This window comes from Vipera berus, assembly GCF_964194415.1.
Source record: "Vipera berus genome assembly, chromosome: 1".
NCBI classification, from domain to species: Eukaryota; Metazoa; Chordata; class Lepidosauria; order Squamata; family Viperidae; genus Vipera; species Vipera berus.
Window position 1 is genome coordinate 44,514,307 of NC_138202.1, and position 18,673 is coordinate 44,532,979.

At 39.7% G+C, this 18,673-nt stretch overlaps 1 protein-coding gene across 4 annotated transcripts in view; it reads left to right on the forward strand.

The window, feature by feature from the left end:
- The window catches only part of PTPN21 (protein tyrosine phosphatase non-receptor type 21), a 65,581-nt gene extending 47,427 nt beyond the window's left edge, over positions 1 to 18,154 (forward strand). For 2 of the 4 annotated variants that reach the window (XM_081322101.1, XM_081322102.1), the window contains 9 exons: positions 2,081 to 2,141; positions 3,302 to 3,389; positions 5,749 to 7,214; positions 8,393 to 8,533; positions 10,667 to 10,888; positions 12,749 to 12,877; positions 13,398 to 13,632; positions 15,445 to 15,605; positions 16,073 to 18,154. In XM_081322101.1, coding sequence (XP_081178227.1) covers positions 2,081 to 2,141; positions 3,302 to 3,389; positions 5,749 to 7,214; positions 8,393 to 8,533; positions 10,667 to 10,888; positions 12,749 to 12,877; positions 13,398 to 13,632; positions 15,445 to 15,605; positions 16,073 to 16,201 — 2,632 coding nt within the window. In that variant the 3' untranslated portion in view covers positions 16,202 to 18,154. The remainder of the gene's footprint in view (positions 1 to 2,080; positions 2,142 to 3,301; positions 3,390 to 5,748; positions 7,215 to 8,392; positions 8,534 to 10,666; positions 10,889 to 12,748; positions 12,878 to 13,397; positions 13,633 to 15,444; positions 15,606 to 16,072) is intronic. The other 2 variants (XM_081322103.1, XM_081322104.1) reach the window with 2 other exon arrangements.
- Positions 18,155 to 18,673: the final 519 nt, after the last annotated feature.

The following is an 18,673-nucleotide window of genomic DNA, read 5'->3' on the forward strand; positions in this document are numbered from 1 at the left end:
TGTACTTTTTCCAGGAATCCTTAAAACAATATATTCCTTCTTTTGTACGTAAGAACAGAGCTGAGTCAGAGAAAGTTCAAAAGCCAAGAATTTCAGTTAGAATGCATCCATTCACATGTCTTAAGCTATAATCAACTTTAGCCATGGTCTGAGGAATAGTCTATAAACAAGACCAGTAGATTTTAAATGAACAACCATAGCTCCTGTTTTAAATTCCTGGCATGTTCTTTTTAATGGTACTTGTCATGTTTGGGACATGGCACAAAAAGAAACCACAAAAATGAGCCTTGCTAAATTATAGTTGCTGTAAGCTAGACAAGAAATAAACTACATCTTAACCATAGTTACTCTGTTAAAACAATATAATTTTCACAGATGCCCTCCCCCATACAGTACTAGTACATATTGTATTATCACAATGTTAGCAATTTGCATATCTCTGGAGGAAGGGAGAGAAGTCAACTGATAATCCATTAGGTTGAAGATGCCATTTCCTAAAGATATGGTAAGCAGAGTGCACAAAAGCCAGGAATCTTTTTCTAAAAGATTGCTTAAGGGAGGTAGATAAGAAGGAACTAAGTTGTTAAAGAAACAAAGGGACATTTGTCACTTGAAGCAGACAAAAGAAGTGGGGCTTGAGCACACTGAAAACCCCTCCCCATAATCCCATCTCCACCTACCTACCGGACAAGGCATGAGTAGCTGCCAGTCTTGTCAAGGCTTTTGGGAGATAAAAAGGGTCCTGAAGCTTTCCCATTCTTTGAGTTGTCTTTGGATCCAGACTTGGTGGCTTCTAACTCTCTGGCTAGTGCCTGCCAGCCTAGGTAAGAAGGACATGGGTAAATGTGGGTGAGAATGTAACTGTAGATGAATATGTGTATGTGTGTAGAACAAATATCCAATGAGGGTGGCTATTTCCAGGCCTGTGAGTGTAGGTGAGTGACTGTAAGCTGAACTTTGGAGTGCATGTAACAACAGTCTAACCTGCCTTAATTAAAAAAACCTTACATTTCACATTTGAACATTGATATAGTTTCCTTCCAGATGATGAGTTTGAGTGCTGCAAATCAAAAAACATATATTTCCTTTTCCTCCTTGGATTTTTTTTTATAGAGAAAAACACATTGCAATTAATGACATAGAAATCTTAAAAGATGATACCTGCTATTTTTCTTCAAAGTTGCTTAAATCACAGGATTAGAGTTAATACTGTTTTATTTTCCAAATGCTATAACAGGCTATGTGGAGCATTATATGAAATTCTTATATATCTTACTATGTATTTGTAATAGATTGGTCCATTTGTAGTTATGTTGATTGGATTTCTCTGGGCTATGATATGTCAATCAATGCAGGCCTGGCTTACTTGAAAAAGTGGGTATCATATCTAGCCATGCATGCTGCTGCCCATCTTTACCAGTATGTCCTGTTCACTGTTTGATAAAACTGCGTATGGCATTGTGATGTGACAAAAATAAATCTCCCATCCCCATAATTTAGTCTATCAACAAACAAAGAAAAGGGGAAGATTATTTTGAAGTTTGCTTAGAAATTCTCCAGTTATGATTAAACACATACTTGTAGTTAGGTTGTAGCTGAATTAGCAACAGTTCAAGCAGGTGTACTCTGCTGAGGTCTAAGCAATATCATTTATTTATTTATTTTACCACCCATCTATACAATAAGGTGACTCTGAGCATCAACAATACAATATTGTTTCGGATATCATTTTTCATAGTCTGATGTGTTTCTGAAAATCTAAATGGTTTTCCCCCAGGTATTTTAACATGAATGCATTAAAAGTTGCTGTGTTATCTGATGAGTATTCAGTCTTTTTGACTGCCACTGGAAGAGCTAACATACATTATTTTGATGCTTCCAGCTGTGGATGATTAAATCTGTATAACGTATGTAATGTGGTGGCAAGTGGGAGAAGAATCATTTTATGAATTTGAATTATTGCAAACTACAGTCCTAAACACACATTGCCACTAAGCACTAATCTATGATTATACATTAATAGGATTCCACTGTGATTGATGTCACTACAAAATGTGTGTTATGTCATTGTGTTTTGTAGACAAGCTCAGACAGTGACAGTGAATCCAGTTAGAAGGCGATCATCCTCCAGGTTGTCTCTGGTAAGCACTCCACACCTGATCTCTTCCTTATCCCTTGAATTTAACCTGTTGATAATCATAGTTGGTCAGTTACTCTAATTAAGTACATTGAGAGATGATAATAAATCTGGCAATAAATGAGACAAATGCTAATTTGGATTTTACCATAGGACTAAACATTTTGAAAGACTTTCATGTAGGCAATCCATTCCGCTGACAATATAATATTGCTTCAATAGGATAGGAAAAAATATAAAAATTATCATATTTCAAAGTCTCTTTAATATATTTTCAAGTGGCCTCACTTATATTAATGAAACTAAGAATATAGCAGATATCTAACTTATAAATTAATAAAATTTCATTTTAAATCTCTAATGCTGAAGAAAATCTAAGGAACAAGCTGTTATTATTCTTTTCTTTCTAAAAATTCTCTTCAATATAACTTAATACCTTTTACGATGCATGGGTTCTTCTAAGCTGCTTTTTCTGGAGAAGCAATTCACATCCACTTCCTAAAATCACACATAACTATGATTCATTATCCAGCCAATCTTGAATTAGGCTTTCTTGGCAATTCATGTCTGAGGACACTGCTAATGTACTGATTTTGTTAACCAATCCAGGTTTTTCACACCTGAGCAAATCCACAGTTAATTAATGTATATTTATTTATAAAATTTATTTGCCACCCATCTTGTATCCAACAACTCCGGAAGGCCTGTTTGTCTGTGCTTGGCTTAATAGAAATTTTGCAAGTTCTAGAGCAGGGATGTCAAACTGCCGGGTCATGGGCCAGATGCGTCACACAGAAGCCGCACCCACCCCAGCTCCGGCAAGAGGGAAAAAGTCACAATACGTTGTGACACATCACGTGATGCGGCGACTTTGACACCCCTGTTCTAGAGTGAAAGGTGCTTGCAGTATATTTTATATAAAATTCATATTTCTATATTTTGTTATACAGATATCCTGATTCAGTTGTTTTTATAGGCAGGAGCTATGATATGTACCAGCCCTTTCATTTCTGCAAAACATTCTTGCAGTTTTTAATTATAATACAGTATTTAGTCTGAATTGATATTGTTGTGCTCAGACTTAAAGTGCATGTGGATATTAGAACTGGAGTAAAGTTTGTTTCTAATTGTTATCTATGTTTGCCTACTTCAATATGTCTCTAGCAGCCCAAACCACAGCCTTATATGATGCCGCCACCACCTCAGTTACACTACAATGGACACTACCCAGAACCATATACAACCTCGCAAGGTAAAATTTCAGCATTTTTAGGAAACTGGAATACTTCGCAAAGGAATACCGTAATTGGAAAATGTGAAAAACGTTTGGATGATGTTATTGGGGAACCATTAATAGTTAATGTTAAACAGTTCTTGGTATACAGGTAGTCCTTGACGTACTACCACAACTGAGCCCAACATTTTTATTGCTAAGTGAAACATTTGTTACATGAGATTTGCCCCATTTTATGACCTTTCTTGCCACAGTTGTTAAGTGAATCTGGCTTCCCCATTGATTTTGCTTGTTAGAAGGTCATAAAAGCTGTCCCCTGGACAATGCAACTGTCATAAATATGAACCAGTGGCCAAACATCCAAATTTTGACCTCTTGGCCAAGGGGATGCTGGAAATGTCGTAAGTGTGAAAAAGAGTCATATGTTACTTTTTTCAGTGTTGTTGTAACTTTAAACGGTCATTAAATAAACTGTTGTAAGTTGAGGACTACCTGTAATCAGTGGTTGGATTCATGTAAAGACATAAAACAGTATGTAAATGCAACAACTCTAGTTTATTCAGTAAACTGTGGTTAAATAAAACATGACTTAGAACAGCGGTCCCCAACTTTTTCAACTTGGGGGCCTGGTATGGGGGCGTATGATTGGCAGGCACACATGTGTGCGCACAACTCTATTTGTGTAGGTGGTGCCTCCACTCATGCGAATGGAGCTTTGCGCACGTGAAGGGTGCTTGCGCTTGCTCATGAAGCTCCACTCATACGAGTAGCAGGCACTTGTGCTTGTGCGTGAAGCTCCACTCGCGTCACCAGAGGCCACTTGAGCGGAGGTTGCTCTCGTGCGCTTGCCCACCACTTGTGTGCACGCTTGTCATTTCTCCCATGGCCCAGTTCTGAACAGGCCGCGGCCCGGGGTTTGAGGACCCCTGGCTTAGAACATGCAAACTGCTTAGTACCTGAATAAGGAACTGATTATATGGCTCTAATGTAAGAAGACAAGGTGCTGCCTTGTCTCAGAACAAATTTTCGTCTCATTCGGTTGGTTATTGACATGGGCAACACCCTTCCAAGTTCTCCAAATTCTTCAAATTCCATCACGTGCTAGCTTGTTGTAGACATTGTAGGAAGAGAGCCATGTTTTCTATCGTGGAAAAAAAATCTGGAGGAGTCTGCTGGTGCCTTTTGTGACTACATCCCTATATCTTTCAATAAAATGTGTTAATTAGAAAAGTTGCTATCAGACTCCTCCTGATCACGTGCTATCTGCATCCTTAAACCTGAAGACTCTGGAGTTTGAACCTGGATCTTTTTATCAAATCTATATTCTACCACTGAGTTTCTCTTTGTGCTACATATTACTTTAAGTTTCCAGCTGGAAAATAAATACAAGAGCAAAATTGAATCAGTGAACTTTATAATTAATAGTCATACTGTTCATATTTTAAAGGGACAGTAAGAACTAATTACTAAAAGCTTGTTCAGCTGGTACGTAGGGAGGAGGATTTCTCATTAGCACAGTAGCACTGGGTGGAGGGTCAAAGACTAAAGTTGTATGCTGTTATGAATACTGTATTTGCAACATTTAGGTTTCCTAATGTTGACAATTAAAAGTCTTTAAGCAAGTTTACTGTGTTCTGCTGAAAAGGGCACTCTGTGTGGCTAATTACAATATAAGGAGAATGTTGGGAAGAAAATATCATCTGCCTTTTGCTTGCTGTACTCTCTCTCTCACACACACATAGGACTGCGTGCGTGTGGCCCTCCCCACATACACACAAACACACCAGTGGTGGGATTCAAATACCTGAACATCCGGTTCTCTGCATTGATGCAGGCCTCGGCCTCCAAGGCCTAGAATGGACTTCTGGAAGTGACATCCATGCACTTCCGGTGGGCCATTCTAGGCATGGGAGGCCTCCACCAGGTCTAGAATGGACTTCCAGAAGCAGCATGGGTTCAGCCGGTTCTCCGAACTCAACAAAATTTAGCTACTGGTTCTACCGAACCAGTGCGAACTGGCTGAATCCCACCACTGATACACACAGAGTCCAGGGTTTCTTTCTCAGGATGGGAAGGCTGGGGAGTGAGCAGACAGAATATTGTAGGTGGATCTGCAATATTGGTTTTATTTCAATATCTGTACATTTCATTAAGTAGAAGCTGCTTTTGCTAGTGGACTGGAATTAGATATCTTGCACTTTAAGTATTTTAAGTGTTGACAATGAAAGTTGTCATTTATTTACCCATGAAGGCATAGCTTTATTTTTAATTTTAAAATACAATGGTGAAGCGAAAGAATGATATTGTGATAGCAACTGCTTTTTATCTCTTTCTACCATCATGTTGGTATAAATAGATGCAAACATTTCTATTCCAGATAATCTCTATGGGACTAACCAGAATGGCTATTACTGCCATTCTCAGACTAGCTTGGACAGAGCGCCACATGACTATAATGGTAGAATCCGCAACGGCAGTGTCTACAGTGCTCACAGCACAAATTCCTTGAATAACCTGCAGCACTATATGCAGCCATCACCTGTGTCCTCCAACCCAAGCATTACTGGCAGTGATGTCCTCCATTCAGATTATGTCCCATCGCATCGACATAGTGCCCTAATACCACCTTCTTATCGGCCTACCCCAGATTATGAGACTGTGATGAAGCAACTAAACCGAGGAATGATGAATTCAGACAGACAGAGTCATTCCATGAGAAACCTTAATATAGGCAATTCATACGCTTACAGTAGGCCTGATGCCCTGGTGTACAGTCAGCCTGAAATCCGAGAACATGCTAACTTTGCTTCCCCCCATTCTGGTCATTACCCATTTAATCTGAATTACAGCTTCCACAGCCAGTCCTCATATCCTTATCCCCCTGAAAGACGCTTGGTAGTTGGAGCAGTGAGCGTTCCTGAATTAACAAATGTTCAATTGCAAGCTCAAGAATATCCTGCACCAAACATCATGAAGACTCAAGTATACCGCCCTCCACCTCCTTATCCTTATCCACGACCTGCTAACAGCACACCAGACCTATCCAGACATTTCTACAGCAGTAATAGTAACCCTGATCTCATCACCCGACGGGTCCATCACTCTGTTCAGACGTTCCAGGAGGACAGTCTGCCAGTTGCCCATTCCCTTCAGGAAGTGAGTGAGCCTTTGACATCAGCTCGGCATGCTCAGTTGCAGAAGAGAAACAGCATTGAAATTGCTGGCCTGGCGCACAGTTTTGAGGCCATGAGGATTAAAGAGAGAACCATGTCAGCCTCAACTGCAGATGTGGCTCATCCAAAGGCGATCCCGTCTGGATCACAGACTTCTGTATTCCTAGAAAAGGCAAAACAAGAAGAAATCGAGGAGCAAGAGGACAATGTGAATTATGGGCATAAGAAATCTCTTTCAGATGCAACAATGCTCATTCATAGTAGTGAAGAAGAGGAAGAATGTGAAGACGAAAGTAAGGCTAATCCAGCCCTGCCATTCATCAATGGAAAAGCCCAGCTTTCTTCCCTAATGGCATGTTATCCAACTGAATCTTTATTGAACTACCCTTATAGTTCCGTTGCTTCATCTCCTGGTCCTTTACATATACATGAGCCTAAATTGCACATTACTGAGACTGACAAGAGGGTAAAAGACGTGAGCCCCACACACATCATGGGTGACTCTCAGGCAGTAAGGAGAGGAGACGGGCTGTTAACTCCATCTGTGTCAGAGTCTGACTTAACCATTTCTGCCCGCTATAGAGTGCGGAAGGATTCTGTAAAGAAGAGACCAGTGTCTGAATTACTGTCAGGGAAGAAGAATATTGTGGAAGGGCTGCCTCCTTTAGGGGTGAGTTTTCTCAAGATTTGTCTTCTTTTCATCTTTTTATGTCATATTTGAAAAGCTCTTCATATTAACCAAGCAGGAGACCCAGTGGCATCGTAAGTATATGTCTCTACTGAGTTTGCCTTTTGACAGCATGGGATTTGTAGGCAATGAACATGGGACTGAAGGTACGAAGAGAATATTGTTTATTTTCAAGCTATGGTCCCTTCCATGGCCTGGAGAAAGCTAGTATATACGGTACATGTCAACTTTATGGAGATCTCGTATTAATTCTCACATAGAAGTAGATCCACATGAAATTGTTTTTAACGGTCCTACTGAAACATATCAAACATCCCAGATGTAGCTGAGAATGGAAAGGGCTCTGACTGTGAAATACAGGCCGGGGGATACCGCAGAAGAAGTGGGCCGGTGAGCAAAGGCAGGCTGCAATGGTAAGAGGGTGTGGGGTGCGTGGGGCAGATACGCACACGCACACACACACACACACACACGAACGCACACACGGCCTAGGGTTTATTTTTGGGGTAGGACTTATATTAGGCCCATCCCCAAAAATCAAGCGAAGGCTTATTTTTGGGGTAGGTCTTACTTTCAGGGAAACATGGTATGACTGGAAAGAGGGAAACCTTTAGCTTTATATAGTGCAGGGGTGTCAAACTCAATTTCATTGAGGGCCGCATCAGCATTGCGGTTGCCCTCAGGGGGCTGGGTGGGTATGGCCGGGGTGGGCATGGCCTACTGGGTGGGCGTGGCCAGCTCTACATCGTTCGCATCAAGGGTGCCTATGGGGGCCCGGGCAGGAGTGGGACAGATCTGAGGGTCTCTGGCAGAAGGAGGGTTTCTGGGCCAGGGCCAAGGCAGTGGGGGCCGTTCCCTCACTGTTTCCAGGATGGCTTCGCGGGCCACATGAAACCACTTCCCGGGCCGGATCCAGCCGGATCCAGCCTTGTGTTTGACATATCTGATAGTGTGTGTGTGATATATATATATATAAAATATGTTATGATTCATTACTTCATGAGGAGAAATTATTTATATGTCTACACACAGAGAGAGCCTTAGAGTACCAGACATGAATGGGGAAGTGTTCATATTCTTGTTTAGCCACAATTTTGTTGCTCCTCCAGTTTGTCTCTGGTTTCTATCACAATGTATTTGGAAAGATTGTCTTCTTTCAGCAGGTCATGAAAAAGAACAGAGCTGAAGCTAAAAAAATGGGACCTTTGAAGTTAGCAGCTCTGAACGGACTAACATTATCTCGTCTTCCTCTGCCAAGCGAGGGGAAGGAAGAATCTCCCAGAGCAACGAATGATGAACGGGTTGGTCTGATGTTTGCTTAGGATATGTCTGTGTTTTGAAAATTCATCCCCAATGCTTAGTTATTCAAACTTGGCTATCCAAATTTGGGTTTGGACACAAAAATAGTATTAGGATTGGTCATCAGTTTGTCAATCAGCAGTTTCTTTTAACTGCTTAGAGCACATGTATATTTTATTTATTTAAGTTTAATTATCTATGTACTACTAAAACTCTCTTGCCATGTTCTTTAACTTGGCAAAACAGTGCATCATAGAGCAACAATTTTTGAACTAACATGCTTCAAATGGGCTAATGTTTAAAATGTGTCCAAAATCCAGAACCCATGACTCTCAAAAGAATAAAATTTAGAAAAATTGTGGCTGGTTTACTATTACTGGCTGCTGCTGTACTGCCACTGTGGACATGTAATCTTCATTTTCAATGTCTGTGACAGTTTCAGCCAGTTTCACGATCCCTTAGTCCCTCACCCTCCCAGCAGCAACCACTGATCTGCCGGCAGGGCAGGGGAAATTTATGTTGGTCTCTGCCAGATTCCCACAGGAAAACTCTGGGGAAGCTGTCAGGAAGTTGGACATTCCCCCTACTCCCAATGCTTTTTTGCCTGTCCTTTGTCATTCTATTTCTCTGTTTAGATAAAGAAATATCTCTAAAAAGATGATCGAGTCACAAGTTGTATAGTTTCTTCATTAAAAATGGTTTTAAAATGTTTACATACCATGATATGATATGATATGATATGATATGAAAGAGCCTTGGTGGAGCAGTGGGCTAATGCCTCCTTAAGTAACACCAGCTGCCTGCAATTAGTGCAGGTTCGCATCCCACCAGGCTCAAGGTTGACTCAGCCTTCCATCCTTCCGAGGTAGGTAAAATGAGGACCCAGATTGTTGGGGGCAATTAAGCTGACTTTGTAATAATGCCGCTTGGGGTGTGTGTGAAAGCCCTAATAAGCAGGCATATACATAGAATGAAGGCTACTGCTAAGCTTGTAAGCCGCCCGGAGTCTTCAGAGAAGGGCGGGATATAAATGTAATAAAAATAAAATAAATAAAAAAAATGATAGACCAGGGGTCTGCAGCTCACTACCGGGCCTTGAGCCTTTTGGAATTGAATTGCGGAAGTGGTGGGCAACCCTGTGTGTGTGCATCCCCTCAAGCAGCAGGCGACTGCATGCATGCACACTTCATTTGTGTGAGCGACAGGCACGTGCATATGCCGCTCATGCAAATGGAGCTGCATGTATGGACACTTGCCCCCTGAGTGCACGGGACACCCTCCCCATCCCGCCAGTTCGAAAAGCTGAAAAGGTTGGGGGATTCTGTCCTAGACAGCCTTCATACAGCAAACAATTGTTAAAAGAAATGCTAGATACCAACCACTATATTATTACAATCTTTTGATATTGATTCCTTGTTCTGTGTCTGTAAGAATGGGGTCAGTGGCCCTAAATAAATTTCAGGGTCTGTTCCATGATGGCCTTGAGCTTTCCAAATTATTCTTGGCTTCATCTCATTTCAGATATTGGCTGTTTGGAAGTTCACTGCTAGGTTTTATTTGTACGTGCATCTAAATTGTTTAATTTGTTTTGGTGTCAACAGTGCTAACATCGGATGTTCTTGCTTTGACAACTGATGGAAATGCAGCCATTTTCTCTATTGCTTTTAGAATTAGTTGATGCTGGGAGGGGGAATGTGGAGGAGAGTTCAGCTAGTCATAACAATAATAACTCAGCTGTGGGAACCCAAGGTTATTGGGTCCAGAGCTGATAGTGTTTTGGCAGGCTGGAGGGCTGGGGAGAAGCAAGAATGTTTTAGACAAACTCAGAAAATGTAAAATGGGAAATTGCAGGATCCAATCTGGGTCGGTCACCAGGATCCAAGGTTTTGTCTTCTGAGCTTTCGGACTTTTGCTGGCATCCAGGCTAGAGAGACGTTCCCTGAGGATGGGCTCCAACACATGTCTGAAAGCTCGGATGACTTAAACCTCGGTCTAGATCCTGCAACATTATCCTGAGACATATATATTTACCTTCATTCATTGTATCAATTATTAATTAATTTAATTATTTGAATTTTATAATTTTAATTATTATTAATTAATTATTAATTCCATCTGTTTTTCTACATTTTTAGTTTAAAGGTTTGGAACAACGGTTAGACCAAGGGATGGTGTTTACGGAATATGAACGGATTCAAAAGAAAAGGCTGATAGAAGGCGACTGTTCAATAGCCTGTCTCCCAGAAAATGCAGAGAGGAACCGATTCCAGGATGTGCTTCCTTATGATGACACCAGAGTTGAGCTAGTCCCTACTAAGGAAAATAATACAGGTTATATCAATGCATCACACATTAAGGTAAGGTTAGAAATAAGATGTCTTCAGAAACAGATCTTCCACTTAAATTTCAAAAACTTCTTAAAATATCACTCCTCCCCCAAATCTGAGTTCATTCTCTCTCTCTCTCTCTCTCTCTCTCTCTCTCTCTCTATATATATATATATATATATATATATATATATATATATATATGGATATATATATGGATATGGAGATATATATATATATATATATATATATATATATATATATATATATATATATATATATATATATATATATATATATATATATATATATATATATATATATATATATATATATATATATATATATATATATATATATATATATATATATATATATATATATATATATATATATATATATATATATATATATATATATATATATATATGGATCTTTGGTCATTCGGGTTTTTTCCCCGCGTAGAGCTAAAGGTGTAGGAGCAACGTTTCGACGGAATCCCATCCATCATCATCAGGCTGGTGGCTTCAGCTTCCTTCTTCTGGGAGAAGCATGTGGCTGTTTGTTCCTCTTTTTTAAACTGCCAGAGGGGGTGTGTTCTGTGGGTGGAGGTGTGCTCTGATTGGGTGGGGGATTAAGTGTGTTCTGATTGGGTGGGAGTGTGTTTTGAATGGTGGGTGTGTTCTGATTGGGTGGGGGTGTGTTTTGAGTGGATGGGCTGGTCTCAGCTGCCAGCCTTAGACCTGAGCTGGTGAGTTGTGCTGCTTTTGTTCGGCTTCGTGTTTGTGGTGGTGCCCTGTTTTTATAGTGGGTGTCAGTTTGCTTATTGTGTGGTTTGGAGGGGTTTAAAGTGGCTGATGTTGCAGCTGTAGTTAGGTTTCTGAATGACCAAAGATCCACATACAAACACCCGCGAAAACCTCAGAAAACAAATATATATATATAGATAGATAGATAGATAGATAGATAGATATAGATAGATATAGATATATATAGATATATAGATATAAGGTAAAGGTAAAGTTTCCCCCGCACATGTGTGGTAGTCGTTTCCAACTCTAGGGGCCGGTGCTCATCTCCGTTTCAAAGCCGAAGAGCCAGCGCTTGTCCGAGGACGTCTCCGTGGTCATGTGGACGGCATGACTAGACGCCAAAGGCACACGGAACGCTGTTACCTTCCCACCGTAGTGGTCCCTATTTTCCTACTTACATTTTTACGTGCTTTCGAACTGCTAGGTTGGCAGAAGCTTGGATGAGTAACAGGCGCTCACTCTGTTACGCGGCACTTGGGATTCAACCTGCCAAACTGCCGACCTTCTGATCAACAGGCTCAGCGTCCTAACCCACTGAGCTACCACGTCCCTGGATATATATATATACATACATACATACATACATACATACATACATACATATATATATATATATATATATATATATATATAAAGAGAGAGAGAGAGAGAGAGAGAGAGAGAGAGAGAGAGAGAGAGTGTTATGGATATAGATATATGTATATAAGTTAATTGCTCAACATGCTTTAAAAATTTCAGTCCAACACAACAAAAAGCATAGATTGGGGAATTGCAGCTGGCACTATATCAGCTTAAGAATGTAAGCATATAATGATTTCATAGCCTTATCTTCGCTCTAAAATCCACTGAAAAAAGGCATTTCCTGTCCCATGTCCCCACTCCTAAAGTAATGGTCCTAGAAAGCATCTTGATTGGTATGGAGGGAACCATGTTTAAGGGAAAGAGTAAACATTTATTTTGTTCCATTCTTAGCGTTTAGGTTTTACAAATGTCTATGGCTGGGGTTTTCCCCCCCTTGCATTGTGGACCAGTATGCTTTCATAATCTTGGCATCCATATCCTGTTTCTTATTCTACAGGTCTGTGTCGGGGGCATGGAGTGGGATTATATTGCAACCCAAGGTCCTTTGCAAAATACATGCCAAGATTTCTGGCAGATGGTATGGGAGCAAGGGGTTGCCATTATAACCATGGTGACAGCAGAAGAGGTAAATCTATTTTCTTGAATCATATCTCACCCCTCAAAAATATAATTTTGAAACAAATGTATGGATGAGCCTTCTGTTTAAGCTGATTTTGTCTTGACTGGATTCTAGAAAATGACATAGAAAACTAGTATGGAAAATCTTTCAAAACCAGCTAGTTTGGTGCCTTTTAAACGTTTAAGGACTGTAACTACTTGAATTGTCAGTCTGCCTTTTTCTATCTGAAAATATGGGAAGTTGCATTCCAATATATTTGTAAGACATCAAGTTGGAAAGCAGCTGCTTTAGGAATAAACAGTAGACATTCGGATGTCTCCTGATGCTTGTATCTCATTGGCCTGTGCAACTCCCAGCCCAATTTGGATTACAAGATATTTGAAAAGATACTTTGAAGATGAAGGGATGAAGAATTAGTAAACTCCTTGACCAAAAGTAATAATAAATAATATATTAAGAAGTAAATCTTGTGGAACATTCTGCAGCTACCTCTTTATTCTTTTGCTGATAGACTTTATGTTTGCAGGAAGGCGGCCGAGAGAAAAGCTTCCGATACTGGCCACGACTTGGTTCAAGGCACAACACAGTGACCTATGGGAGATTCAAGATCACCACTCGCTTCCGGACAGATTCTGGTTGCTATGCCACCACAGGTTTGAAGATCAAACACCTCCTCACAGGACAAGAGAGAACAGTTTGGCATCTTCAGTATACTGACTGGCCAGAACATGGTTGCCCAGAAGACACAAAAGGGTTTCTGTGTATGTGCTTGTCGTCTTCTTTTTTCTTTTTTAACTTACTGTTCATTTTCTATTATTTCTTCTATTATGTGAAACCTGCTGAAACAAAATAGGTCTGGGGCTGATAATTGTCTGCATGGAAAACGGATATAATCTATTGGTTACCTTCAACTTAAATTTTTAAAAGGCCTGTCTGTAAAGGCTGGGGATATGGGGGATATCTAAAGAAAGCCTTGAATAGCTAAGTTTTGCCTTACAGCTATGGCTCCCCAGGCCATGTATGAAGTCTAAATGCACACCTTCCACTATGTGCATGGTGATCTAAATCCTGTTGTGTGCAATTGTAAGGTTAGCCTAACCCAATGTTACCCTAATGTTTTTTTAAAAAGAGGCCAAATCAGTCCTGAAATACATTGTAAAAATACTGAAATCTTGTAAGTTTTAATGTCCTCACAAGATTTCAGCTTCTTTGTGTGTATGTATGTGTGTGTGTGTGTGTGTGTGTGTGTGTGAGAGAGAGAGAGAGAGAGAGAGAGAGAGAGAGAGAGAAAGAAAGAGAGAAAATGCAGTTTATATGATACGTGGACAACATCAATACTGCTAAGCTTGTAAGCCGCCCTGAGTCTTCGGAGAAGGGCGGGATATAAATGGAATTAAAATAAAAAAAATAAATAAAAAATAGTTGTTTAGGTTCTGTGCTAAAACAGTTTATTGCAATATGAAAGAATCATGCATTTTGTATGTTAGCCTTAATCTCTCTTCCTCCCACATTGCCATAAGGCACTTTTGTTTTCATTTCTGCTGTTTTGTTCTGTTTGGAATTTTAGTCATTAAAAATTGGTCATTGCATTTTAATCACAGTTGTCCCCTAGGAGAAAATGAGAATTGTTGTTAAGGAGACACAAGTACTGTAAATAAATTCATCTCATTTCAGAAGGTTGTGAAGAGCAAGCAAGGTTGAAATTTACTGAAATACACCAACATTTCATTGAATAAAATTATAAGTTATTTAAATTCCTAGTTAGAAGGCAAAATGTATGTTTATTTATATGTTACATCCTGCTGAATACAGGTAGTCCTTGACTTACAACTGGTCACTTAGCAATCATTCAAATATCCAGTAGACTTCTCTGGGTGGTACTTGCAACCTGGATTAGAAGTTTTGATACCCCCTTCATGGTCACATGATCACATTTGTGTGTTCAGCAGTAAGTCTGCACTTCTATTTGCAGCATCTGCAATCAAGTGACTGTGATTTATGATTATTTTGCTAGAAACTTGCATTTGCTTCTAGTTTCTGGCAAAAAAAAAACACCCATTGAGGAAAATGGGTTCTCTTAACAATTGTGATCTTCACTCAAGGACCACAGATTTCCTTAACAACCACTGCAAAGAATGACATCAAATAGGGTTGCTCACGTGATGATCTGTTGAATGACCAGCATGACTTACAAAAGATCAATTCACGGTCATAACTTGAGGATTAGCTGTAGATATATATTCCAGATAAGCGTTAGTGTGCAGCACTGCTAAATTCTCTCTTGAATCAAAGTTTGATAGATACATTTCTGCAGTGTAGAAGTGGTTTGAAGTATCTTTCTCCAGGATGTTTTGCGTCATCTTATCCAGATCTACAGCCCTGTGTTTTTTTTTAAGATCTCCTATCCAAATACTAAACTTAGTTTTGTTTAATTTCTGAAGTCAAAAGTTGAATAGTTCAATGCATAGTTGGAATTCAGATATACATTTCTCTTACTGCAAAGTCCAAAAAATATATCAGTGATATCTAATTTAAATATTTTCTCCTTTCTTCTTTTCCTCTGGATCCAATAGCATATTTGGAAGAGATACAGTCCGTACGCCGCCATACCAACAGTACCACAGACCCTGCAATTCCCAATCCCCCTCTACTGGTGCACTGCAGTGCTGGCGTAGGAAGAACTGGAGTGGTCATCCTATCAGAAATCATGATTGCCTGTCTGGAGCACAATGAGGTTATTTCTTAATTTTTAAACTAGGGATTATGGGAGTCAACGGGGATACCTTCTAGGGCAGGGGTGGGGAACCTTGGCTCTTTTGTGACTTGTGGACTTCAACTCTCAGATTTGTCACATAAGTGTCTATATAGTGGTCAGCCCTTCAAGATAGTTCAGACAAGAAACCAAAACCATGAGTGCTAACACTGCCTTTACCGTATTGTCACAGTAGCAGAATCTTGCACGTCTGAAAGCACTTTTCCCTTCCCTTCCCTTTACTTTCCTGACAAGTAGGGAGGGGCCTTTTTGAGATGCTTTCTCCATCCTCCTGCCTCCTCTGGACTGAGATTTCTCTTCTCTGATCGTTGCCTAGGCTGCGGCTCCTCCTCCTGTTCTTCCCCGATTATTCTCACAGTTCACTACATCTGTTGTGGCTTGTTATCACCACTTAAATGATTTTCCAACTTGTGCGTATGTTTTTTTAGGCACTGGATATTCCAAGGATGCTAGAAATGCTAAGGCAGCAAAGGATGATGATGGTGCAAACCCTAAGCCAATACACATTTGTCTATGGTGTTCTCATCCAGTTCCTTAAGAGTTCGAGGCTTATATAAGTTTTCTCCACTCAACTTCAAAAGTCGACTTCTTTGCAAGAGTTTACAGAAGCAGAGGTTTGCCTTCCAGGACTACATGCTTCTTGTGAAGTTTAAAAATTCAGTATACAACGGGACATTGCTTTTGCAGAGTTCATGTCGAAGCGGAAGAAAATGTGGGGTGGTGGTGGTTTGAAATGGAAATTTGGGTATGATTCATTGTGTTCTTCCGATGAAACTATGCTCACTGTAGGCATACAACTGCTGTTCCTTGGAAGACATTACAGCGCTGTGCTGAAAATCATGATGGTCATAATTTTATGAGTGGAAAGCTATACTGATGTATACTTGTAGATAGACTGTGGTGAATGAAGTGTGCCCTGCCTATAGAGTAGTCATAAATGGCATCATTGTGCTTGAGTTTTTTATTTCAATCTCTGTGTGTGAATGTGTGTGTGTGTGCTGATTTTTATACTGGAACCAGCATCAGAAAAGCCATTAAAGGAAGCACTTAAAGAAGAGACTGTTGGGCTATTTTATTTTTTTTTTGCCAGAAGTGGGGCCCTTCTCTAGAAACTGCAGGCTACAGACAGCAGGCAATAAAATAAATTGAGTATTTTGTTTAAGATTTGTAATGGGAAAAGAGTTAAATGGAAGATGGTAATGGCTGGTAAAATTTGTGGTACATTAAACAAGTAGTTGGCAAATCTTTGAAGGGAAAAAAAAATGAAAATAAGATGGTGGAAGCCAGGACAAAATTTATAGCTGTTGCTGTATTCTCCTCCGGTAGGAAATGATTGTTGGGTTACATTCCAGGTCAAATAGTACAGTAAAAGGAAAACGTTATCGTAGGAAATCTTATGTAGTTCCTCAAAACTTCAGAAAGTAGTTATCTGTGAAGTGTAACTCCAGAATGATTTTTTTAAAGGAACAGTTTGTTACTTCTGGTTGAAATCAAGGTGAATAGAGATGAATATTTAAACACTTGTTTAAATATTTTATTTATCTAGGGGAGCAGTATGTTTATCTGCTTAGCATGCAATTTTCATTTTAGAAAAAAGGTATTGAATGTGGAGTGAGTAAAACAGAATTTGATTTAATGTGGAATGTGGAATTGGTCTGCATAATTTAGCAAAGTGGCTGTAAAATTGCTTTTGTTAATTCCCTTATCGAGAAAGTAAAAAGAAAAGAAAAAAGGGATGTTTTTTAGAGTCACCGGATTTATTTCTCTTTTCCTCTGGATAACATCTCCAAAGCAGCCTCTCCAATAACGTTATGCTAACATTAGAAAGTCTGCTTGCTTATTAAAGCAGAAGTGACTGGTGGAAAGTGTGTATATGAAAAGCAAAAAAGTTATGTATTTTCCATTATGCTGTACAGTGTGCCAAAGAGAAAGGGAGGGAGGGAGGGAAGGAAGGATGGATGCATGCATGCTTCAGGCAGTCATGCAACACAGCATAGTATGCTACTTTGAACAACATGGGAGCTATTTCTTCAAAGCAGTACTATTTGTCCTTTTGAGATTATTATATTTTGTTAAGCCAGAAGTCAAATTGATCTGTGTTTTTGGTGCAGACTCTAAGAAATATTTCTTTTAAATTTTAGTCATGTCTGTTTTTGCATTATACACTCTCTGGTTGAGATGTCAAAAAGTGTTTCTGTGATGCTTAGATTATTTGATTGGTCTTCATGGCATTCCAATTCCAAAGAAAGGCACTGCCAAAGAATGTTCAAACTATTGCACCATTGCACTCATTTCACATGCTAGTAAAGTTATGCTTAAAATCCTACAAGCTAGACTCCAGCAGTATGTGGATCGAGAACTACCAGAAGTACAGGCAGGATTTCGAAGAGGCAAAGGAACTAGAGATCAAATTGCCAACATACACTGGATCATAGAGAAAGCTAGGGAGTTCCAGAAAAACATCTACTTCTGCTTCATTGACTATGCTAAAGCATTTGATTGTGTGGATCACAACAAACTGTGGCAATTTCTTAAAGAGATGGGAGTACCAGACCATCTTATTTGTCTCTTGAGAAACCTATATGTGGGTCAAGAAGCAACAGTGAGAACTGGACAAGGAACCATTGATTGGTTCAAAATTGGGAAAGGAGTCCGGCAAGGCTGTATACTGTCACCCTGCCTATTTAACTTATATGCAGAGCACATCATGAGAAAGGCAGGGCTAGATGAATCAAAAGTTGGAATTAAGATTGCCGGGAGAAATATCAACAACCTAAGATATGCAGATAATACCACTCTAATGGCAGAAAGTGAAGAAGAACTAAAGAGCCTCTTGTTGCGGGTGAAGAAGGAGAGTGCAAAAGTTGGGTTGAAACTTAACATTAGGAAAACCAAGATCATGGCATCCGGCCCTTTCAATTCCTGGCAAATAGATGGGGAAGAAATGGAGGTAGTGACAGATTTTATTTTCCTGGGCTCCAAGATCACCGCAGATGGGGACTGTAGCCAAAACATTAAAAGACGCTTGC